This window comes from Schistocerca cancellata, chromosome 6 (assembly GCF_023864275.1).
Source record: "Schistocerca cancellata isolate TAMUIC-IGC-003103 chromosome 6, iqSchCanc2.1, whole genome shotgun sequence".
NCBI lineage: Eukaryota > Metazoa > Arthropoda > Insecta > Orthoptera > Acrididae > Schistocerca > Schistocerca cancellata.
The window spans coordinates 517,078,023-517,103,447 of record NC_064631.1 but is presented as its reverse complement, the minus strand read 5'-3'; the positions used below and the strand labels follow the sequence as shown (position 1 = coordinate 517,103,447).

Sequence of the window (25,425 nt, the reverse complement as noted above, 5' to 3'; positions counted from 1 at the left end):
CACGCTACTCCATAACTATAGAAAGCGGCCGAATTTGCTGACCCAGCTGCTAAAAAAACGGTCACGAATCCAGTGAGAAGCTTAAGTATAGCTCCGAATTAGGCCAAATCTTATTTTGAGCTTGCTGTTTAGTCGGAAGACTTAAATCCAGTGAGAGGTTCTTGAAAAAGGGGCTTACAAACCCTCCAAACTTTAGATCACCAGCGGCGAAATACTGAGATGGATGTTTAGGAGGAACTGAACCTTATCAGTACGGGCGTAGAGCCAGTGAAGGCAAAACCTGATCAAGCTTGTCCTTAGAGTCTAATATGATGGTAGATGTGATTGTTCCCAGTAAATGTACCATCGAAGAGTCACGAAAGGTAAGCCAGGAAGTATAGGACGTCGGCGAATTTTGGACTGATAGACTTTGATCTCTTGGCACGAAAAACAAAAAGAAAAGTAAGTTGTTTAGACATTTCAGCTGTGACAGCGTCGATTTGGACGTAATACTTGGCTACGTTAATGTTCTCCTTTCGACTGTTGAGAGATCTGCCATGTTGTTGTTGTGGTCTTCAGTCCAGCGACTGGTTTGATGCAGCTCTCCATGCTACTCTACCCTGTGCAAGCTTCTTCATCTCCCAGTACCTACTGCAACTTACATCCTTCTGAATCCGTTTAGTGTATTCATCTCTTGGTCTCCCTCTACGATTTTTACCCTCCACACTGCCCTCCAATACTAAATTGGTGATCCCTTGTTGCCTCAGAATATGCCCTACCAACCGATACCCTCTTCTAGTCAAGCTGTTCCACAAATTTCTCTCCTCTCCAGTTCTATTCAATACCTCCTCATTAGTTATGCGATCTACCCAACTAATCATCAGCATTTTTGTCTAGCACCACATTTCGACAGCATCTATTCTCTTCTTGTCTAAAGTATTTATCGTCCACTTTTCACTTCCATACATGGCTACACTCAGATCTGCCATACCTGTGTCCATTTCTGAAAGGCCTGTTTCCTTGAGCCGGAAATGAAATACATATGCGGTGGTCACACTCGGCCTGCGGCGCGCTCCCAGGAGGTGCGACAGCGCTTGCACGTGCATAGAGTGCCCCGGATCGCTGCCTCGGCCTGCGCTTCAAATTCCTCGCGTTAATTGCCGGGGGCCGGGCTATTTGCGGGCCCCTGGCGTGCCGGCATCCCGCCAGACGACCTGGCTGTGGGGGCAGCCGCCTAATGCGTCCGCAGGCGTCAGCCCTCGGCCCGGAGATATTCCCCACCTGGGCAGGGCGTGCCGGCACTGACACCCCGCCCCCACCTCTCCCACTCTCTGCCACCTCTTTCCATTTCCGGAATGAGGCGAGCTCGTCCACCTGAGCGCGGCGCCGCTGCTAAACTGGCGCGCCACGGCTGCCAACGGTGACTCGCATTTCTGCGCATTTCTCTGGCAGCTTAGCAAAATTCGTGTCGATTTATAAGACGGCTGTTGAAACTTCCGGCATGAGAGGCAGAAAAAGAACTGTCTTGAACAGTTACTGAATTAGTAAACCAACTTTAGCCGCTTTCCACTTTTTGGTAATGCCAAACCAGGCTGCTTGCCCAAGCCAGTATTGTTAAATAGATTTGCCAATTATTTATTTACGAGCGATACTCGGAAAATAAGGAACGATCGGTCGCGAAATGGAAACCGCAGTGAAAATCAAAACTGCTTTATTTGGAACCGTTAGCTATATCTTCCAGCTACTTCTATACATAGTTGCCGCTCTGACTTAGATGTCTGTCGTAGAGTTGTACCAACTTTCCAATACTCTCGTCATAGAAGGCAACTTCTTATGTTTTCTGACAATTTTCTACGCTGTACTGTCTGTGCCAAAATGTTGTCTTGATAGCCAGCGGCTCGTCTGAGCGGAGGTGAATATTAGGGGGAGCCAAGTCCGGGATGTGTGGTGGATGTTAAACACTTCCCATCGAAAACGCAGCAGGAGTGTCCTCATTGCGACTGAGAACTGTCATGAAAAAGACATGTATGACAGTTACTTTATGTGGGACTGCATGGAATCAGACCAAACCTCTCGGCAGGTACCCATACGCGAGGGAGGGGGAGGGGAGGTGCTGTTGTTAAAGGCATATTTATGCGCTCGCTGCACACTCAGAACTGAGAAAAACGACGTGACGCTGTCTGCAGGCGTACTAGGGACATTGCGCAATGCATCTGTGCAAAGCGCCACCGGACTTTGACTGTGGTTTCCATGTTCCGACGAATCGTTCCTTTCTTTCTCAATAGCGCGCGTATTTTTCTGTTCTACTCCTACAATTGTGAATATATTGTTTAGTTTTATATCAGCAATAAATTTCTAAGACGATCTCAAATTTTTCGCTGTTTGTATCTATACCATTATGCACAACAACACATTTGTCAGCTATGCTAGACGCTGGATTAATTACCAGAAGCCTAGGTTACCGAAATAAGTAATTAGTGACACAAGTGACAAAATGATGATGTTTCGTTTTCATTTAATAATGTTTCACCAGCTATCCACATTGAAACCAACAGATATTTCCGTCTGTCTTGTCACATCCAGAAAACTTTTGCAAATCATTTCATATGATTGCATCTACATTGGTTGCATCCCCGCTGATACGTTCATTTCAGTTCAGTGAACCTAATTCAGTTTCTACTGTGGTCTATAGGCACAGTACGTCTATCTGAGACTTGCAATCAAACGAAATGCAATGACCGGTGAATTTTTGTTTAAACGTCTGTACTATTTTCACTACATTGTTATTTAAACCCAGTCGCCTCATAAGGAGGACAAACACTCTGCTTTTATGGCAGTGCATTTAAAATACATAATATCGACAACATGTAACTAAAATGTGAAACATTCACACAATGGTTTAAAATTACAAAAAAAAAGATATTTAATTGGTGGTGTTAAGGAAACAGATTATGGCGTTTTCCATTTTTGAGTAAACAAAATATACAAAAAAGATAAGAGGTTGAAAAATCAACCAACCAGTTGTAAATAAAGGTTTACTAGGCCTTGACCCAGGTTTCGACATTTGTAAAAATATCTTTTTTAGAAGCAGTGGGCCTGAAGAAGATATTTTTACAAATATCCAAACCTAAGTCAAGGGCTAATAAACCTTTATTTGCAACCGGTTGGCTTATTTTTCAGCCTTTTCAGATGCACGCAGTTGCTGTTTCGCAGCCACGTTTAAGGTTCCGAAAAAAGTTAACAATTTTAAAATAAAGAACCTGGTCTGGGAAAGTATGGGGGAAAGTTACGGGTTCTGTATGATCGTAGTATGTGGCTATTAAAAATGTGGTATGATGAGTTGTAGCTGTACATATTGCGGGTTTTGGAAGAAAACAGAAAGGGGATATGGGAACGATGGAAAGGGACTAGAGGAGCCCTGATACTAAGTGGTAGGATGGATGAGAAATTGAGGAAAAAAAAAGTGTTGTGGGAACCGATTTTAAAATTTTGAAAAAATATTTATTGTTTTTAATCAATTATTCTACCAGATTCCACATATGTTTTAAATTTTTCAGTTATACTTAACTCAAAAATTTACGTATCAATAGTAGACGGAACTTTCCCCCAATGAATGTCATATTCAGTATTTACACACAACTGTCTGTTTGAAAAATATGTTGACAATAAAAGTCAAAAAAATGAACGAAACTTGCATTTAAGTTTTATTTCTGGTGGTCATAAAGTCGATAATAGGCATTATTGAAAGTGTGTTGACATTGCTAAAAGTGTACTTAGGGATGTCGCCAGGCTTTGGATCCTACGTATGCATCAGTACCTTTTTAAACAGTTAGCGATTTAAAAAAAATTGTATGGTCGTCGTAGAGTCCTCTCTCCCCCCCCCCTCTCCCCCACATTTCCCCTCCGCAGCCCTGATAATCCGCGACATGGAAGATGCCTTGGTATAGCTATTGTTATTCTAATTTCACTCCATCTCCCATAACTGGCTAGGATGGCCTGGATGTTGTCCCTCTTACGGTACTTCAACCACAGATTTCACAAATCAGATAATATAAGCGATGAGGACATACTTTGTGATAGCAGCGTGTGTTTTTACGACATATTTGGATGACGATATGAGGGATTTCTTAGTACCAGTGAGATTGGAATTTTGATGCAGAGGTGTGTATGGGAGGGTGCGTATGTGATTCGATAGAACGTTGGTGTCACACAGTGGGTGGAATTTGTTTAGTAGAGGTTAGGGTTTGTAACTTCCCTGGACAGGATGAGTGAGGGAAAGGTTAGGTTGGTAGGATGAGCGGTCTCGTGGGTGGTTAATGCACGGTTGCAAATGTTCTGCTGCCAAGTGATCAAAACTTGTAGGGTAGGATATTGGAGAGGGTAAGATGGTGGTTGAATATGAAGTGTTCTTGGTTGTGAGAGAAATAGATAATTTGGTTGTTACATTCACGTCGAAGAGAGAATGAACAGGTAGAGAAATTTGGTGGAATGTGTGAGGGCAATGGAAAGGATGGAAGTTGTGAAGCACTGTTGAAGCGAAGTCGACAGGCGGATGAAGCTTTTCGTGGGAATACGTTGGATGAGTTCCGTTGCGGATAATGCGCTTACCAGTTGATTTCAAGTGATGCAAATTGCTATGCTGGAAGGAGTAAGGGGGTTTTGTGTATTGCCGATAGCGGAGGGACCGGCTGGTTTGAGGTTTTAGTTTGAAGTGTTCAGCTTTACGGAGTTTGAGAGAAATACAAGCTGCGTTATTGATGAGTCGGTTTTATGGTAAACAGGCGAGAGCACGTTGTTGCATTCGGTAAACGGGCGGCCGAGCTAGGCCGGTACATGCTTGTTGCATATACGGATGACAGCACTGATCTCGAGGCTGGTGGCCGTACAAATTCCCAGTAAGCAGTCCCTGTAGACTGCTAGGATCGGCGGGCAGGAGGGGACAGGTGGTTTTTTGGGATAGGAAGCTGACAGTCAGTCTGGTTGGCAGTAGTTACAAATTCAGGAAACTGGCGGAGTTTGTGTGTGCGCATGTTGGGCCGTTGAAACTGGAATACCGTGAAGACAATGGAGATGGTGGACCTGCCGACGATTGTTTAATTTATTCTTAAGTTCTGTACCATTTTGTCCGACCCCACCGGAACTTACTCTGTTACACGTGGGACGTTAATTTCAGTTATTAATATTTTTTCCTTATACTTTACGTTAAAGGATTTGCAGTTAAGCTTCTATGTGCTTGCGTATGTCATAAACGTCAACGTGTCAGTTTGGCTTATTTCAGTTATATTAAAGTTATTATTCACTGAACTGACTGACACTGGGGGAGCCGCGCGGACCGTGACAAGGCGCCCCCTGACAGCGTGGCTGCCCCACGCGGCTCATACAATTTCGCTGGGAGTATAAGGCACTACCTAAAACGACCTATATACAGACGACAAACCATCTAAATAATAACACATAGCAAGTTGTATTGCTGTAGGGAACGTGGGTACGGAAAAAATAAAAAGTAAGTGAGTGCGATGATCACCATATTGTCGAAGTTGAAGCCCATAAGGCGAGTAACATCATCTATCTCTATGAACACCAAAGCAAGAGTCCTTAGAAAATGTAGTCCATCAACAAAGGAGGTGGCTTACAAAACACTCGTTCGACCTATACTTGAGTAGTGCTCATCAGTGTGGGATCCGTACCAGGTCGGGTTGACAGAGGGGATAGGGAAGATCCAAAGAAGAGCGGCGCGTTTCGTCACAGGTTTATTTGGTAAGCGTGATAGCGTTACGAAGATGTTTAGCAAACTCAAGTGGTAGACTGTGCAAGAGAGGCGCTCTGCATTGCGGTGTAGCTTGCTGTCCAGGTTTCGAGAGGGTGCGTTTCTGGATGAGGTATCGAATATATTGCTTCCTCCTACTTATACTCGTACCTTCCGAGGAGATCACGAATATAAAATTAGAGAGATTCGAGCGCTCACGGAGGCTTTCCGGCAGTCGTTCTTCCCACGAACCATACGCGACTGGAACAGGAAAGGGAGGTGATGACAGTGGCACGTCAAGTGCCCTCCGCCACACACCGTTGGGTGGCTTGCGGAGTGTAAATGCAGATGTAGATAACCTCGTCTGTAGTAAGAATTTCATAGCATTCTCCCTAAGCAATATCTATTAGTCTGAAAGTGACGTAAATATCGATGTAACGTTATTCAGTAAATGTGTGAACTTATACCCGTTACACCCTGTATGTAGATACTGTCTGAAAAGTGTGCTTCGAATAGAGAAGTAGCAAAGAATTAATAACTTAAAGTGTCATGCTTGATGCCATTTGAAGTAGAAACTAAATTTTTACACATCTTAAGGTTATGCCGTCGTATATTCTGTTCTATGTATTTTACAATGATATAACTTTCCAAGTAGATTCGGTGTTATATGTGTATACTCTCTGAAAATTATTTTGAGAGTAGAGTTAATAGTAAAGAAGTAATAAATTGAAACGTTATGTCTGATGCTGAATTTCGCCTGCATGAACACCGAAAATTTAATAAGTGATAAACTGTTTTTTCTTTCATTATTTTGTTGGGTGCGTCAGGGAGAAAACTTTGCTAAAGGTTTCAAAGTGTGTGTAAAGTTTCATCAAGATCACTGTGTACTCTCATCCTCAAATACTGGATGAATATATTTCGGGTATTTGTGCACCGTCATTTACTCTGTCGCAAGACAAAAACACATTTTTCAACTGTAATACTTACCTTATTGCATTGAACTTTTAACATAAGATTATGCCTTTTACGTCAGGTTATACATCTTAATGAGTAGATTACGACAGCATTTTAAATTTTTAAATTCGGCCCATAAACATGCGAAATGTTGAAAATGAAGTCTTGTTGCCTTTGGAAACTGTTAGATAGGCAACCTGCAACCGTTTCCCGAATAGTCATGCAGTAATACTGATACATTATACGCGCTATGAGTAAAATTTCTTGGTTTTCCGTTGTTCCTGGTATTGTTGGTTTTAGTGATCAACAGTCAGTAAGGTTTAGGGATTAAAAACCATGAGTCAGAACAGCACAATATGTAGTTGTGTGTGGTAAGAATCAACTTTTTTTTCTATTTGTATCCTGATCATAAAGTCAAATTATACAGTAACAATATGTGAAGCTGATACGAGGGCATGCTGAAAAGTAATGCCTCGCAGTTTTTTATTCTCTTGTTGATATCGACTGAGGTACTAAATGTCATGCATATCGCTCGATCGATTTTCCTGTTTCGCTGACGGAATTTTCAATCCTCTGCCGCTAGAGGGCTCGTAATTGTAGCGTGTAACACGGCATTGTCCAACGTAAGTACTTCGGTGCGTGGGAAACAGCAAGTTGTAATCGAGTTTCTAAATGGTAGAAAATGTGCCTTCTATTGAAATCCAAAGAAGAATTAAATCTGTGTATTGTGATGACCGATCGACATTAGTAATTTGCGATGTCGGATTGTTCGTGCTCGTAACGAAGGAAACAGTGGCGTTAATCTCAACGTGTGTGAAAGACCGCGTACGGAAACCGACAAGACTCACCGGATTAAGGTTGATGAACTCATCAGAGAAATCCGCCGGATAACACAGATACAGCTCTAAAGCAAGTATGGCCTTTCAGAGAGCGTGCACACGCCGTCATTGCGGAACTACCGTAGCGGAAGGTGGTAGGCACCTCGAGTACTCACTCGTGACATGAAATAGAGGAGGTTGGATATCTGAGAACAATTTCTTTTGCGTTTTGAGCGTGAGGATGATGGGTTGTTGTGCAGCATTGTGAAAGGCGATGAAAGCTACGTTCACCATTTTGATCCCGAAAACAAGAGAGCATTAGCGGAGTTTCGCCACAAAGGAATACCGGCGCCAAAAATGTTCAAGTCCATGGCATCGGCAGACAAAGTCATGCTCGCAGTGTTCTGAGATGTTCAAGGTGCGTTTCATTTGGTATTCATTCCGAAATGTATCACCATAAACTCTGCAAGCTACTGCGGGATCCTTAGAAAACTGAAAGCACGAATTCAAAGAGTTCGTCCACACATGGAACATCCTCTCCTTCAGCATGACAATACCATACTTTGCTTTAGAGCTGTGTCTGTGTTATCCGACCATTTTCTCTGATGAGTTCATTAACCTGAATCCGGTGAGTCTTGTCGGTCGCCGTGCACGATGACGTACGCAGCTCCTGTCTGGGGATACGCTGCGCCTACACACCTGCGCCGTCTGCAGCTCATACAAAACAAAGTACTCAAAATCATAAGCAATGCTTCACGATACACACGCATCGCGGACCTTCACCGGGAATACAGACTTGAGACTCTCACGGATGTAATCCACAAACTCATCACAAGACTATACAGAAACTCCAGTCATTCGCAGAACCCGTTTATTCTGAATCTGGGGAACTACGACCACAACCATAGATGGAAACATGAAAGACCAGAAGACACACTTGTAAGGACCTAAAATCTGTGTCCAAGCACACGCAAACACAACGGTACAGGTGAATCCCTGTTAATCAGACGCCATTACTGGATATCCAGCTGGAATACACTGCCGAATAACTGGCACCACTCAGGGAAGCCGTACCGTACACTGCATGCAGACAAGCTCCACACATTCCCCACACAGTGAGATGATCTATGGCCGATCTCCCACTACCATATAACGATCTTGATTGTTCCAGGAATGTAGCGGCTGCAGCAACTGGGATACATCGCCATCGCTTGCCACGGTAATGATGCATGATACCCATACTAACAAATCCAACCTTGCATGAACTATCGCAGCTAGTAAGCCACTACTGCTCTTACTACCCATCCCACTGTAGCAGAGGTTTTTTTCCCACGGCACGAGCCTTGGCACTTTTTTCCCTCTGCTCTTCAAATCGCTACCCTCACTCGATAACAGGACGCAGCATGTTATTCTCAATGGAGAGAAGTCTTCCGAAGTAAGAGTAATTTCAGGTGTGCCGCAGGGGAGTGTCATAGGACCGTTGCTATTCACAATATACATAAATGACCTGGTGGATGACATCGGAAGTTCACTGAGGCTTTTTGCAGATGATGCTGTGGTGTATCGAGAGGTTGTAACAATGGAAAATTGTACTGAAATGCAGGAGGATCTGCAGCGAATTGACACATGGTGCAGGGAATGGCAACTGAATCTCAATGTAGACAAGTGTAATGTGCTGCAAATACACAGAAAGATAGATCCTTTATCATTTAGCTACAAAATAGCAGGTCAGCAACTGGAAGCAGTTAATACCATAAATTATCTGGGAGTACGCATTAGGAGTGATTTAAAATGGAATGATCATATAATGTTGATTTTCGGTAAAGCAGATGCCAGACTGAGATTCATTGGAAGAATCCTAAGGAAATGCAATCCGAAAACAAAGGAAGTAGGTTACAGTACGCTTGTTCGCCCACTGCTTGAATACTGCTCAGCAGTGTGGGATCCGTACCAGATAGGTTTGATACAAGACATAGAGAAGATCCAACGGAGAGCAGCGCGCTTCGTTACAGGATCATTTAGTAATCGCGAAAGCGTTACGGAGATGATAGATAAACTCCAGTGGAAGACTCTGCAGGAGAGACGCTCAGTAGCTCGGTACGGGCTTTTGTCAAAGTTTCGAGAACATACCTTCACCGAAGAGTCAAGCAGTATATTGCTCCCTCCTACGTATATCTCGCGAAGAGACCATGAGGATAAAATCAGAGAGATTAGAGCCCACACAGAGGCATAGCGACAATCCTTCTTTCCACGAACAATACGAGACTGGAATAGAAGGGAGAACCGATAGAGGTACTGAAGGTACCCTCCGCCACACACCGTCAGGTGGCTTGCGGAGTATGGATGTAGATGTAGATGTTTCGTCCACTATCTATCACCTGATGGACCGTGTTAATGCGTAGTCTTACCCAGACGCACGGATAACATCACAGTCCAGCATCCTGTGATCCACTTACTAGATAACTAACATGTTGACGGAGGTGAGAGTAGAACTTTTGGTTTGGTCACCACGTTGGTGCGGGCGTGGATAGGCCCCATCTCTACCTACGGTCGTCCACTCTGAGTTCTTTCACACATGTTGAGATTAACACCACTGTTTCCTTCATTACGATCACGAACAACCCGACGTCACAAATTACTTACGTCGATCGGTCATCACAATACACAGATTTAATTCTTCTTTGGATTTCAATAGAAGGCACATTTTCTGCCATTTAGAAACGCGATTACAGCTTGCTGTTTCCCACGCACCGAAGTACTTATGTTGGACAGCGCCATGTTACACGCTACAATTACGAGCCCTCTAGCGGCAGAGGATTGAAAATTCCTTCAGCGAAACAGGAAAATCGACCGAGTGATATGCATGACATTTAGTACCTCAGTCGATATTAACAAGAGAATAAAAAAACTCCGAGGCATTACTTTCAAACTCTGCGACAGTTGCAACAATTCGACGTCTCGGGTTCACTGTCATCGCTCATCCCCCTCACAGTCCCAGCTTGGCCCCATCTCTTTCCGAAACTTAAAGAACACGCTCGAGGACTTCATTAGATTTCAGCACGCCCTCGTATAAACTGCTGCTTATCAACTCAGTGCTCATTAGTTTCATGAGAGGGAGGCGGTGTAACGTTTGTCTAGAACAAGCGCAGGTGCGTATGGAAATGTTTATGAACGGTCCAGAGCAGAACTCGCGCTGACAGTGGAAAGCGGCCACCGGTGCGAAACGCGGGGCGCGGTGTGGCTAGGTGTGTAGCTGCCGCGTGGCGCACTCAAAAGCGTGCAGGTGGCGCTGGGTGGCAAGCCGCGTACGTGCTCGCCTGGAGTAATTTTATTATTCCAACACGCCGCTATGCCACTGCTGGCCGGCGCATGTCCGGCTCGCACAATAGGCGCATTGTTCACGCATTACACACGACCCCGTGAATGCTGCGGAAGAATTCGCTCGGCTCGCGGTGTAAGGTACGGTATGCGGGCGGCCGTTATTAAATCTCTCATTCCGCGTGGCGGCGCTGCTCTTCCGACTGAGTGCCATTGTTCCTCCTTCGAAGGTTCGAAGGCTGGAAGCCAGTTGTTTTATCGCGCTCTGTTTTGGTTTAATTTCCGTCAGTTCGCAAAAGTCCATACGGATATGACAGTTCCAACCGCGGCCCGTGGACCAGAAGCTGTTCCGATTCATTTTATGCTCGTCTGGTGACATTTAGGGGAAGCTGCTTAAAGTAGCGACTCAAAAGAAAACGGTGTTTTTCTTTGACATAATGATACCAGTGAGCTTATGAAATACATTGCTACTATAAATAATGCACTCGTTATCAAAACTTTATAGTTTCTAAAGCAATACATGGAAAAATATGATTGTTGGGCGAATAGAACTTTGAACTCACTATGTTTGCATCTTGCATTCTACAGACGTTCTACGAGTGCCCCTCTGGTCACACGACACACGCCCAAGCGATAGGCCAGTTTATACCGTACCTTATGTAGCAAAATCCTGTCATTGGCTGTCACAGAAACATTGATGCGTTCTCTGAGCTGTTCCAGGGTTGTTGGCGGTGGGGGTACGTAATCACGATACTTAACCCTTTAGTGAGCAGTGGGAAACATGCTTCCCACTACCCACTAGAATGAACTCGCTCCTAGTCCCGTGGGATTCACAGTTCCCACCTCTGTACGGTGCTACCACCTAGTGAACAGTATAGGGTACTACTTCCAATCGGAAGTTCCCCCGTTTTTGCTGTGCCTTCGCGCAGAGACATTTTATAGCTGAGTGTTGCTCTGTAGAGGAGTCTTTCAGTGCTGTTTGCGTGACATTTTGTGATTTTTTCCTCAAAGCTATAGTATAAGGTAAATAATTTTGATTTACCCAAATTTATGAAGGAAAACTTAAAATTTGAACGTGGAGAATTCCAGTTTGAAACAAAAGGAGCCATTTCTGCAGTAAAATGGATGGATAACCGTCCAGTCACTTTCCTGTCCTCGATTCATGACCCATGAGAAACAGCCACAGTGAAAAGGAAAAACAAGGATGGTACTAGTACAGAGATTTCTTGTCATGAAGTTGTGGCAGAATACAACAAAATAATGGGTGGTGTTGATAAGTTTGATCAATTACGAGAAAGGTATGCTATTGGCAGACGTTCTGTAAAATTTTGGCACATAATATTTTATTTCCTGGTGGACGTTGCTGCAATGAACAGCTTTATCCTGTGGAAAATAAGTAAAAGAGAAAGTGGACAGCATGATCAGCTCACATACAGGATCCATCTAGCCAGACAATTGATCGCTGGCTTCTCAGCCCAAAAAAGGCGTGGACAAAAACCTGTCTTTCTGGCAAAAAGGGGTAAAGTACCTGAAGATTTTCGTCATGTGGCTGTAGGGGAGCATCAACCCATTTTAGGAGAAACCTACTGGAAGTGCCGTCATAGTAGTACCAAAGCTGCGGAAAAGAGCACTCGCTGTGTTTATACATATTGTTAAATACCACTTTGCATAGACCCATGTTTCAGAAAATTTCATGGCAAGTAATTTTGAACAATCATTGTAACAAGAGAAGTAAATGTATCAAATAAATATGACATATATTGAAAAAGTTGTTTTTGTCATTTAACTTCAAGGAAGGGCAGTGGGAAGAATACTTCCCACCTTGTTGTGTGGAGAAGCTTTTTACACGTGGTTTTATCCTCGTAAGCATATGACAATTATATTTAACTTATTTCACACATATTTGTATACATAGTCACATGCATCTCTAGCGAATTTCGTCCCGTAGTTTCGTTTTCACTCAGTTCAATGTTTTTGGCGTCGTGTCTCCTGGACGGTGTATGGTACAGCGTTATAACCTTGCAGGTACATCCAGCGGTACATGTGAACACCTTTTACGAAGACTCAGTAGTAAAGAAATAATAAATAATAAGGTCGTGCCTGATGCAGCAATTTTTCTGCATGAACAGAGAAAAATGTATTAAGTGATAAACTTTTTCCTTTACATCGTTTTGTGGGGTATGTCAGTGATAAAACGTGACGTAAGGATCTGAAATTACGTGTAATTATGGTTACATGTAACTAAGTGCTCTCATTCTGAAATACAGTATTAATATAATCTCGCTATTGCGCGTTATGAGCTGCGCTGGCGAGATTGTGGGGCACGACTGAATACCTTGTACATTCAGTTTCACATCATTTTTATTTCTGTATCTCGATTCGTTTAAAGTTCAGTTTTTCATCACTCATCACGTCTGTTGTAAGCGTATTTAAATTACCACTCATTAGTCTTAATGATCTCATTAAAGAGTTATGTTTGAAGCGAGCATTTCGTCGTTGCATGATCAGATATCAGACAGGTCTCCGAAAACGCTGTGAACTTTTATTTAACCGAATTTCGCTTTTTAATTTCATAAATTACAGTACAGTTCTACGAGTGTTATAGTTCAAAGCAAATGAAAATGCTAAGTATTCAATTGAGTGACTTATTTGAACGTATTTTATACACCATGCTAACTCCTGAATATATAGAATAAATCTAACGGGAGGTTTACTAATTAATGGCAGCTTTCAGAAAGGCAGCCAAATTATTTGTAGTGAAGGCCAGAGAATCGACGCTTGGAACAAGGACTGGAGGCTGGAGCTCAACGTAAACAAATGTTACATACTGCGGATAAATATTGTTTGATTACACAGTTACTAAGCAATCACTGGCAGCAGTCACACCCATCAAGTATCCGGAATTGTGGTTAAGGAACAATTTAAAGTGGGCGACCACACGAAATTAATCGCAGGAAAGGCGAAAGCCAGACCCGGATACAGTGGAAGAAGCGTCGGACGTGTAGTCCACCCAAGATGGCTGTAGCTTATAGAGCTCCCGTTACTCTGGTACTCGAGTACAGCTCGTCAGACAAGATTTATACACAGAGAAGTTCCGAAGGGCATAATAGGGTTTCATCACAGGTGCGTTTAACAAATGCGAAAACGGCACGGGTGAGTTCATCGAAATTCATTGGCAGATGCTGCAACACAGGCGATGTGCGTCACGGAGTCGACTAAACCTGTGTCCCGCACAAAGACTCCGACGCTGATCTTCTGCTTTCCGTACTGTCCGTTGCAAAATGAAAATTCAGTCTGATTGTGGAGTGATGTACCATTACAGTTTCAAGGTCATACATCCCTGTAACAGACAACCAATATATTGTTTCCTGTTACATATATCTACTGAAAAGACCCGAGGATAAAATCAGAGAGATCCGACCTCATCACCGAGACTTGCCAGCAATTATTCTTCCCCTGTACCATTGGCGACTGGAACATAATAGGAGTGACAGTGCTACGTGAGTGATTCTCCACCACGGACCCACAAGCCATAAGTTGGCTTGCGGAGTGTAGATGTAGGTGAGTTTAATTGCCGTTGAAACCATAGATGCCAACAAACAAAAATCAAACCGATAACTTAATGATAAATATCCCAAACTTGGGTTGGGTTGGTTTCGGGGGAGGAGACCAAACAGCGAGGTCATCGGTTTCATCGGATTAGGGAAGGATGAGAAAGGAAGTCGGCCGTGCCCTTTCAAAGGAACCACCCCGGCATTTGCCTGGAGCGATTTAGGGAAATCACGGAAAACCTAAATGAGGATGGCCGGACCAGGGATTGAACCGTCGTTCTCCTGAATGAGAGTCCAGTGTGCTAACCACTGCGCCACCTCGCTCGGTAGAGCCCAAACTGTAGTCACGGATGGGTGAGCAGGGGAATGAAGTTAATGTGATTTAAGAATATAGCGGATAATGACTTTAGTGCATCGTTACAGTATTTTATTACAAAGTATGCCCTCCACTATATGAACACATACCGTCAACACGTAACGCATTTCGCGGTGTTCGATCTTCTTTGCTCCGTTACACTTTCTATTTTTGTTTAGGGATCAGGGTATGTTACAGGAAAGGGTTGAACGTGCTTTGGAACTAAGGAATGTCGGCGCATTTGTTTCATTTAATTTCATTTACGTTGGTAACCATACTGTACGACCATCGAGCACGTCAGTAACGAACGAGCAATAGCAGCAAAACCGAGCAAAGCTTGTAACTCTTCGCAAGACGACAAAGTTTAACTTCACTTATGTTGTAGCATTACTGGTATCATCCCCTGACCAATTACGGTAATAGTCTGATTTGGTTATGGAATTTGTGCAGGGATTGGACAAAAACAAGGAAATATTGCAAGAAATGCTTGCTTGAACATAAACGCAGTTGCTGGCCAAGCCTGCAGGTTGCCCTGTCGTATTTGACCACGAACAGCACCTGTTCAGTGTCCTCAATACGTTGCAGCAGTCGTGGTCAGAACAGAGATCTGTGTAGCTGTGAGCGCATTATGCCGCAGATAAATGAATCTGAACGAGAGCAAATTGTAGGAGCACGAATGGTGGGTGCTTCAGTAACCAAGCGAACCGAGGTGCTTGGTATCTCAAGAAGCACCGCACCGCAGATATACAGCGCATAGAGAGAGAGCGGGAAAATATCATCGACGTCGTCACAGCGAGGATGAAAATGTGTGTCCAGTGATGGCGACAGATTGTCATTGAAGAGGATTGTGACAAAACATAAGAGAACGACATCTGCAAAAGTTACTGCGGAACTGAGTATCGCACTTGCGAAACCTGTCAGCATCAAAACAGCACTAAGGGAGCTCCATAAGTGGACAATTGCGGCGCGAGCTGGCATTTCAGTCTATATGTGATGAAAATGTCTTAGGGGGGAAACTTAGTAGCGAAAGCATAAAACCAGGAATACGGACCGATGGAAGTACGTTATTCGGTCGGATGAGTGTTATTTCAAACTGTATTCAGTTTCTGGCCGATTTTACGTCACAAGACTGAAACATGGAGGGGTTCGTTGATGCTTTGGGCAGCCATAACATGGTATTCCATGAGTTCCGCTGTTAGCCTTCAACGTCGCGTTGCTGCCAAGGTTTATGTGATCATTTTGGCGGATCAAGTCGATCCCATGGTAAAAATGTTTGTTCTCCGATGGTAATGCTGTGTTCCAAGATGACAGGGCCGCTGTTCAAAGAGTTCAAATCAGCCAGGACTGGTTTTGTGAGCACGAGGATGAATTTACGCACCTCTTGTGGCCACCACAGTGACCGGACCTCAGTATCACTGAGCCTTTGTGGTCTGCTTCGGAGAGAAGGGTGCGTGATCGGTATCCACCTCCATTGTCGGTCTTCAATCTTCGTTGATCCATTATGGACCATGGGACAACGGCTGGAATGTATTTATTTCTTGATGCAATAATTTACCAACAGCTGTATGTATTGTAGAAATTTATTTTATGAACTTCTTATGTGCTATCAGTTTCGGAATTACATTGATGCCATCTTCAGGCCTCATACGTCATAGTCGTAAAAGATGGCATCAATGTAATGCCGAAACTGGTAACACATAAGAAGTTCATAAAATAAATTTCTGTAATACATACGGCTGTTGGTAAATTATTGCATCAAGAAATGCATTATCGGTGGCCGAAATTACCACTGTTTTGCAGGAAAAATAATAATTCCCTTGAAAACCATACAGGACCAATACTTGTCCATTCCGAGGTGAGCCGAGGCTGTTTTGAAAGGCAACGGGTTTCTTACACCGCATTAAGCACGGTAATGTCTTATGTTTTTGGTAGTTCCGTATTTTTGTGCAACCCCTGTACCTCAAAATGGCACCAACATCTTTATAATCCAATATTTTTGTTGAGACAGGGTCCAGAGCCTAGTCAGTTTGTCTGAATGATAACATTATATCACACTGGCTGTCATTGGTTGAACCGAAATGTTCTTTAATTTTTCATGCATTATTGCTCAATTTCGACTATAAAGCAATTTTCCGATGATTTCTAATATGCTGGATCTCTGGTGCAGCCCCCAAATCTTGGCAGAAATCCTAGGAAGACGCGGTAAAGCGTGGTGTCTCGTCGATAGCAGCCGATAACATCTGCGAGTCCTTTTTTTATCTAACGGAAATACTTTTATTTTTTATTTACTTGCTATAATGTCTATCGTTTACTTTCTAGGAGCAAAAGTAGACTGCACAAGTGCTATTAATACGCTGTAAATGAGAAAAAAATCTCTGTGTTCGCAGTTCGGGTTTGCGGCACAGATTTTTTATGAAGGCGTTGCGACAAAATCATAACTCTTTTGTATTAATACGTAATTTAATTACCGATTTCTTTAATTCAGTGGGTACACAGAGTAGTATAATGATTACAGAGCTGACAGATGACGAGCTTAGGCTGTCGTTGTTCGCTGTATGCACGAGTGGGCCGGCTACGTAAGCGTTTTGTTTCGTTACTTCCTTTCCTTTTCGACGCTGCCGTAGCAGCCGCATTCTTTACACGCTAGACGTTTTCGACTTTTTCGATTCCTTTCGACGCAAGCTTTCCTCTGAATTGTCTTTTCTGTAATTCCGAGCATATTTACGAACCATATGAGACGACACCTGTCATTATTTTCTAGTTTTCAGTAATTGTCTGGGGAATATTTTTTGCCTCACTTTTGGTCCAAGTAGTGCTGCGCAAGCTCTTCGCAGAGAGACCGAGTCAATGCCCTAGTTAAACGTGTTTCTAAGCTATCCCAGATCGTAACTTTGGACAAAGGTTATTCGTAACAAAGCGGGCATGCGCCTATGCTGGTGCGATGTCGTCACAGATAAAACAAATACTGCACGAAAAACACGTACAGAAAAGATCTATCCGTTGTGGGCTCAGCTATTGTTTACGAATTATTAGTCTCGTAGTTATTAGTGATTCAAATCTGACTTTTTCTGAGACTCAACGACGTTCGATTGGCTAGCCAAAGGGCATTTTCAAGTCAAATTAAAAGCAAAAATTACACTAATTACAAACCTAAATTAGGATTACTTTATAAAGGCAGTAATGTCCCGCATTATGTTGGTAATTCCAAAGCATGGTCTCACGCCCTGGTTCTCTGTGACACATACTGCTGGTTCCCCTGTCCACTGCCTGTGCTGAGGAAAATGAATGACATTAAATTTACTCTGGAACTCAGAAACAAGCAAAGCGTACTCATATACTCGCCCTGTACCTTTACTCCAGTAGGCAAAACACAGGATCAAGCAAACTTCCTTTTCTGGTATTAAATACAGTTTGCAACACGTGTAGAGTGACAATGGTTTGAATAGCAAGTGTGTATGCACTCAGGAATGCACTCAGTTACCATGCAACCATGATATTATTACAGTGGCTCCTGCGGCCACTATCGGGAACAGGCTGTGACCTTGCAGTAAAGAACTACGCATCACACAGTCAATGCTTTGTCGGCTGTGCATGTAATACCAAGTGGTCCAGCGTGTCCTCGCGGAATGTTATGCTAAAAACCGACGACAGGCCAATCAAAGCGCCCTCACACATTCGTACCAAGGTGCAATAACACTGTGGTCGGTTGATATTCGAAATACACTGACGAGTTCAAACCTATGCGACTCGCGTAATACTGTAAACAAACCAACCCTGAACACGTGTACACCAGTTGTCAGTTCGAATACCATGGTGGCGGCGGTTTTCGGCCGGTCGGAACAGAGTACGCTTATGATAGGTTCACACGCACGTCTTCTTTGTATAATGGCGGATAGAGAATCTGTTGACACATTTATGTGCTTAAAACAATGTGGTACGTATCCGTTCATAGCAATATCGCCGACTGCTGCTCATGTAACTTGGAAGAGTCACTGCCTAAAACAATTCATATATTGACTATGTCGCAAATTATATTACAATGTGACAAAAGTGACAAAATCATGATTTTACTAGGTAACGACAGTGATTTTATATTCGATTAATATGGTGTGAAACTGATGATGGTCTGTCGATCGAAACTAGTTGTTCAATAAAGAATATTATCAGCATTCCGAAGCAGGAACCATTACATTTTTCAAATATCTCTGAGCTGTAGGTCATCAATACCTGAAGTTTTTTTTGCTAGGGCTATTCAGAAAGCAAGGACCGATCGGTCGCGAAATGGAAACCACAGTCAAAATCCGATGAAGCTTTGCAATGATGTATGGGGCAGTGTCTCTAGTACGCTCGTATATAGCGTCACGTCGCTTTTCTCAGTTCTGAGCGCACAGTAAGCGCGTAAAGATGCCTAGAAAATAGCGTATCCCGCCAAATAGGATGCCTGCAGAGAGATTTAGCCTGATTTCATGCAAATCCACTAAACGTAGCTGCCATGTAGTTCCTTTTTCATAACAGTTCCCGGCCGCACACTGAAGGGCAAAGAGGACGCTCCTGCAGCGTTTTCGATGGGGAGTGTTTCACCACCCACCATACAACCCGTACTTGGCGCCCTCTGAGTTTCATCTGTGCTCAAATGAACCGCTGGCTATGAAGACAACATTTTGGCACAAACAGCGAGCTGCAGTCCAGTGGAGAAAATTGTCGGACAGCACAGAAAGCTCTCTTCTATGACGAGGGTATTGGAAAGTTGGTACAACGTTACGACCGACGTCTAAGTCGCAGCGGCGACTATTTTGAGAAGTATCTGGATTGTGTAGCTAACTGTTGGAAATAAAGCAGTTTTATTTTTCTCTGTGGTTTCCATATCGCAACCAATCGTTCCTTATTTTGCGAATAGTCCTGTTATTTAGCCAGGATCCGTGAAACTTGGCAGATACACTGAATGAATCGGGCTGGAAATGTGATATCATTAGCCCGCCTTACACCTCACATGAACTGACTTCTGGTCTTGTTTTCGCCTTTCTTGACACCTTGCGGATTGAAGCGTCGCTTAGCCAAAAGGTGACGACACAAGCCGTGAGTGTTTTGTTCCATTACAAGTGAGCACTGTAGCCACTTTTTAGCTAAATTTCAAACTTACGCGCTGCAATGAGGGAAAATGACGTAGGTTCAAAAAAACGACCCTTTAATTCTTTTGCACAATTTACAGGGCTATTACAAATGATTGAAGCGATTTCATAAATTCACTGTAACTCTATTCATTGACATATGGTCACGACACACTACAGATACGTAGAAAAACTCATAATCGGCTGAAGCCGCACTTCAGGTTTCTGCCGTCAGAGCGCTCGATAGCGCAGTGAGACAAAATGGCGACAGGAGCCGAGAAAGCGTATGTCGTGCTTGAAATGCACTCACATCAGTCAGTCATAACAGTGCAACGACACTTCAGGACGAAGTTCAACAAAGATCCACCAACTGCTAACTCCATTTGGCGATGGTATGCGCAGTTTAAAGCTTCTGGATGCCTCTGTAAGGGGAACTCAACGGGTAGGCCTGCAGTGAGCGAAGAAACGGTTGAACGCGTGCGGGCAAGTTTCACTCGTAGCCCGCGGAAAATTGGCTCATGCCAGAACTGGAGACCGACAGCGCCGACTTCATCTTTCAACAGGATGGTGCTCCACCGTACTTCCATCATGATGTTCGGCATTTCTTAAACAGGAGATTTGACAACCGATGGATCGGTCGTGGTGGAGATCATGATCAGCAATTCATGTCATGGCCTCCACGCTCTGCCGACTTAACCCCATGCGATTTCTTTCTGTGGGGTTATGTGAAAGATTCAGTGTTTAAACCTCCTCTACCAAGAAACGTGCCAGAACTGCGAGCTCGCATCAACGATGCTTTCGAACTCATTGATGGGGACATGCTGCGCCGAGTGTGGGAGGAACTTGATTATCTGCTTCATGTCTGCCGAATCACTAAAGGGCCACATATCGAACATTTGTGAGTGCCTAAAAAACTTTTTGAGTTTTTGTATGTGTGTGCAAAGCATTGTGAAAATATCTCAAATAATAAAGTTATTGTAGAGCTGTGAAATCGCTTCAATCATTTGTAATAACCCTGTACTTTTATATGTTGGTTCTCTCACAATGAGACTGTTGTCGTAGATCGACTAATTACAGATTTAAGACTGGAACAATATTTTATTTTAAAGAGAAAAAAGGTACTGTCTTACCATTGTAACTGAGAGCCGTATCCAATTAACGTTTTTTTTTTCAAAAATACCCACGTTGGCTGCAGCTCGTCTCACTGCAACATTCCGAAATAGTGTGGCGACGATGATGTACCCTGCTGGTACTTGGTGATTTTGCATTGAAAGAGCTTGGTGTCGCGGGATTGCAAATTCAGAGCGTACGAAATTTGAAGTACGCGGTGATGACGCGTGTACGGAGAATATTCATCTAAAGGCTGTCCTTCTCTGCGGTATGTGCGAAACAGTCTGATTTCAATGTTCTGTAAGTCACTATTCAAGACTTACTGACATCAAAACGCAGTCCTCAAAATGTGCTAATCTGATATCGTGCACACACATCGTTTCACCAATGATTCATCCATTTGCGTCCATTGCGCACGCAGAAACTACGTCAGTTCATTCACTCATAAAATGAGAGCGCACAGTTCTCACTTTACGTAATATCACTCCTTGTCTCTTTGCAGTTCACATGGTACTGCGGATATATTGATTTACATGTTTATTTTGCGTATATACGCACATGTACGGGTATGGAGACAACCTCATGAACCCATGGATCCTGCATGTCAGCAAGGGTTGTTCAAGCTTGTGGAGGCTCTATAGTGGTACGGGGCGTGTGCAGTTGGAGTGGTATGGGATCCGTTATACGTCTAGATACCGCTCTGACAGGTGACACGTACGTAAGAATCCTGTCTGATCACCTGCATCCCTTCATGTCCATTGTGCATTACGACGGACTTTCGCAATTCTAGCAGGACAATGCAACAATCCACACATCCAGAATTGCTGCAGAGAAGCTCCAGCAACACTCTTCTGAGTTTCAACACTTCTGCTGGCCACCAAACTCCCCAAACATGATCATTATTGAGCATTCCTGCAACGTGCTGTTCAGAAGAGCTCCTCCCCCTCCTACCCCCACCAACCCCCGTACTCTTACGGATTTAGGGACAGTCTTGAAGGATTCATGATGCCAGTTTCTTCCAGCACTACTTCAGACATTAGTCGAGTCCATGCCACGTCGTGTTGCGGCACTTCTGCGGGCTCGCGGGGGCCCTACACGGTATTAGGCTGGTGTACCAGTTTTAGTCTACGGATGTTACACTACTTCGCCAGTCTGATTTGGGAGACGTTAGCCATCAGTGTGTTAGTGTTGTGCGCACAATTTTGCTCCCACTACATCGTCCACCGATTATAACTCTCGTTGTCAGACTCAGACTTTTCGTTCTTTGTCGGGTACTTCCCATGGGTGACATTCATCACGGGTAATTGCCTGTCTAGTTCGTCTGTACGGTCTTGTTTCTGTGTATTCGGTTTACAGTATGATTGATGAAGTGTCAGCGGATCTATGCAGGTACTGCTATTTGTCTGGGTCTCTTAGGGGTTCGTAAATGTCGTCATGTATGTGAAATCTGTCGATTCAGCGTGTGAAGTGTGCAATGTAGAAGCGCATGCTCAGGTGTTCAAGGTTCTGCACTCTATTCGCTGACGAGATGTGTTCGATGAAGGTGCATCGGGTAGGGGCCGTGTCCTGTTAAAAGCTGCACCACGCCTCGACTGGGATCTGCATGGCGGATTTACAACCGCTCTCGAATGTCGTGGAAAATTGCGTAATCTCTGCTATCTTAACCACTTATTACCCAGTCAGGATCCGACGCCTTGACTCGCCCAGAACTGTTTGGCGCCTTTTGCTTCTACATCTACATCTACATGATTACCCTGCAATTCACATTCAAGTGCTTGGCAGAGGGTTCATCGAACCACAATCATACTATCTCTCTACCATTCCACTCCCGAACAGCGCGTGGGAAAAACGAATACCTAAACCTTTCTGTTCTAGCTCTGATTTCTCTTATTTTATTTTGATGATCATTCCTACCTATGTAGGTTGGGCTCAACAAACTATTTTCGCTTTCGGAAGAGAAAGTTGGTGACTGAAATTTCGTAAATAGATCTCGCCGCGACGAAAAAGTCTTTGCTTTAATGACTTACATCCCAACTCGCATATCATATCTGCCACACTCTCTCCTCTATTACGTGATAATACGAAACGAGCTGCCCTTTTTTGCACCCTTTCGATGTCCTCCGTCAATCCAACCTGGTAAGGATCTCACACCACGCTGCAATATTCTAACAGAGGACGAAAAGCCCGAACGAGTGTAGTGTAAGCTGTCTTTTTAGTGGGCTTGTTGCATCTTCTAAGTGTCCTGCCAAAGAAACGCAACATTTGGCTAGCCTTGCTTAAATCTTCCCGCCTGGTTTCACGTATTTTGTTGACTTCATAACTTCACTTATAGTTGATCTTCCAATGCGTCTTTTCTTTGATGACGAGTGTACCTTCTAACGCCACTTGGTTCGTATCACCACTGAATGTATTATTTCCAACTAGTACATTTTGGAACTGTCCTGGCAGCTGCAGCGACTTTACTGGCTTCAGCCAGGAGTAAAGCCAAACGGGCAGTCGCGCGTTTCAGAGCCGGGGAGGGTAGTTTAGCGCTCGCCGAGGAATCCCGACAACAAACAGGCGGTGATTCGCAGCGCCGCCCCCGGCAGCCTCTGTGGGCCGCGTCGCTGCCGCCCACTGCAGAAATCGAAGCTGTGCAGCGCGGAGACTGTGCCGGGTACGCGCCCGCCGCCCGCCGCCCTCCGCCGAACAAAGCGGCGGCTCCGCCCTCAAAGTGGCGTCGCCGTGGCCCCAGCTCACAGGCCCGCTTCCACCTGGCTACGCCGGCAGCCGCGCGCCGCCGATCGGCTGAAGCCTTTGCCAGAAGGCTGCCGCTGCGTCGTAACGGCGAGGCACTAGGCAGCGTTTCGCTGGCCGCCTTCAAATTTCAAAGTTTTACGTGACGACGTGAATGCAGTCCCAGACAAATTGACGGGACACTGTAGCGTACTGGCTCGGATGGACGGGATGAAACGGTGGAATCGGTTGTCTGAGTTCAGGCTATCATTTGAACTGTTAGCTACAAGTCCATGTTTCGCACAGTCCATGTTTCGCTACCGTACAATGCTGTGCTCCAACATGAGCATATAAGGTTTATCTGTTTAGCAAGAGTAATAGAAGACAGATTTCAGACTACCTAACAAATCAAAACGAAAATTTCTGTTCCGACACTGACAATGTTGAGTGTTTATGTCAAAAGTTCAAGGCAATTGTAAAATGCGTTTTAGAAAGGTACGTGCCGACTAAAACTGTGAGGGACGGGAAAAACTCACCGTCGTTCAACAACAAAGTCAGGAAACTACTGCGAAAGCAAAGAGAGCTACACTGCAAGTTTAAACGCAGCCAAACCCTCTCAGACAAACAGAAGCTAAACGATGTCAAAGTTAGCGTAAGGAGGGCTATGCGTGAAGCGTTCAGTGAATTAGAAAGTAAAATTCTGTGTACCGACTTGACAGAAAATCTTAGGAAGTTCTGGTCTTACGTTAAATCAGTAAGTGGCTCGAAACAGCATATCCAGACACACCGGGATGATGATGGCATTGAAACAGAGGATGACACGCTTAAAGCTGAAATACTAAACACCTTTTTCCAAAGCTGTTTCACAGAGGAAGACCGCACTGCAGTTCCTTATCTGAATCCTCGCACAAACGAAAAAATGGCTGACATCGAAATAAGTGTCCAAGGAATAGAAAAGCAACTGGAATCACTCAACAGAGGAATGGCCACTGGACCTGACGGGATACCAATTCGATTCTACACAGAGTACGCGAAAGAACTTGCCCCCCTTCTAACAGCCGTGTACCGCAAGTCTCTAAAGGAACGGAAGTTTCGAAATGATTGGAATAGAGCACAGGTAGTCCCAGTCTTCAAGAAGGGTCGTCGAGCTGATGCACAAAACTATAGACCTATAACTCTGACGTCGATCTGTTGTAGAATTTTAAAACATGTTTTTTGCTTGCGTATCATGACGTTTCTGAAAACCCAGAATCTACTCTGTAGGAATCAACATGGATTCCGAAAACAGCGATCGTGTGTGACCCAACTCGCTTTATTTGTTCATGAGACCCAGAAAATATTAGATACAAGCTCCCAGGTAGATGCTATTTTCCTTGACTTCCGGAAGGCGTTCGATACAGTTCCGCACTGTTGCCTGATAAACAAAGTAAGAGTCTACGGAATGTCAGACCAGCTGTGTGGCTTGATCGAAGAGTTTTTAGCAAACAGAACACAGCATGTTGTTCTCAATGGAGAGACGTCTACAGACGTTAAAGTAATCTCTGGCGTGCCACAGGGGAGTGTTATGGGACCATTGCTTTTCACAATATATATAAATGACCTAGTAGATAGTGTCAGAAGTTCCATGCGGCTTTTCGCGGATGATGCTGTAGTATACAGAGAAGTTGCAGTATTAGAAAATTGCAGCGAAGTGCAGGAAGGTCTGCAGCGGATAGGCACTTGGTGCAGGGAGTGGCAACTGACCCTCAACATAGACAAATGTAATGTATTG

At 44.1% G+C, this 25,425-nt stretch overlaps 1 protein-coding gene across 1 annotated transcript in view; it reads left to right on the top strand.

Annotated features, from left to right (window-relative positions):
• The window catches only part of LOC126088408 (uncharacterized), a 1,096,577-nt gene that overhangs the window by 133,497 nt on the left and 937,655 nt on the right, over positions 1-25,425 (top strand). The window contains exon 3 of the mRNA XM_049906547.1: positions 8,669-8,716. Coding sequence (XP_049762504.1) covers positions 8,669-8,716 — 48 coding nt within the window. The remainder of the gene's footprint in view (positions 1-8,668; positions 8,717-25,425) is intronic.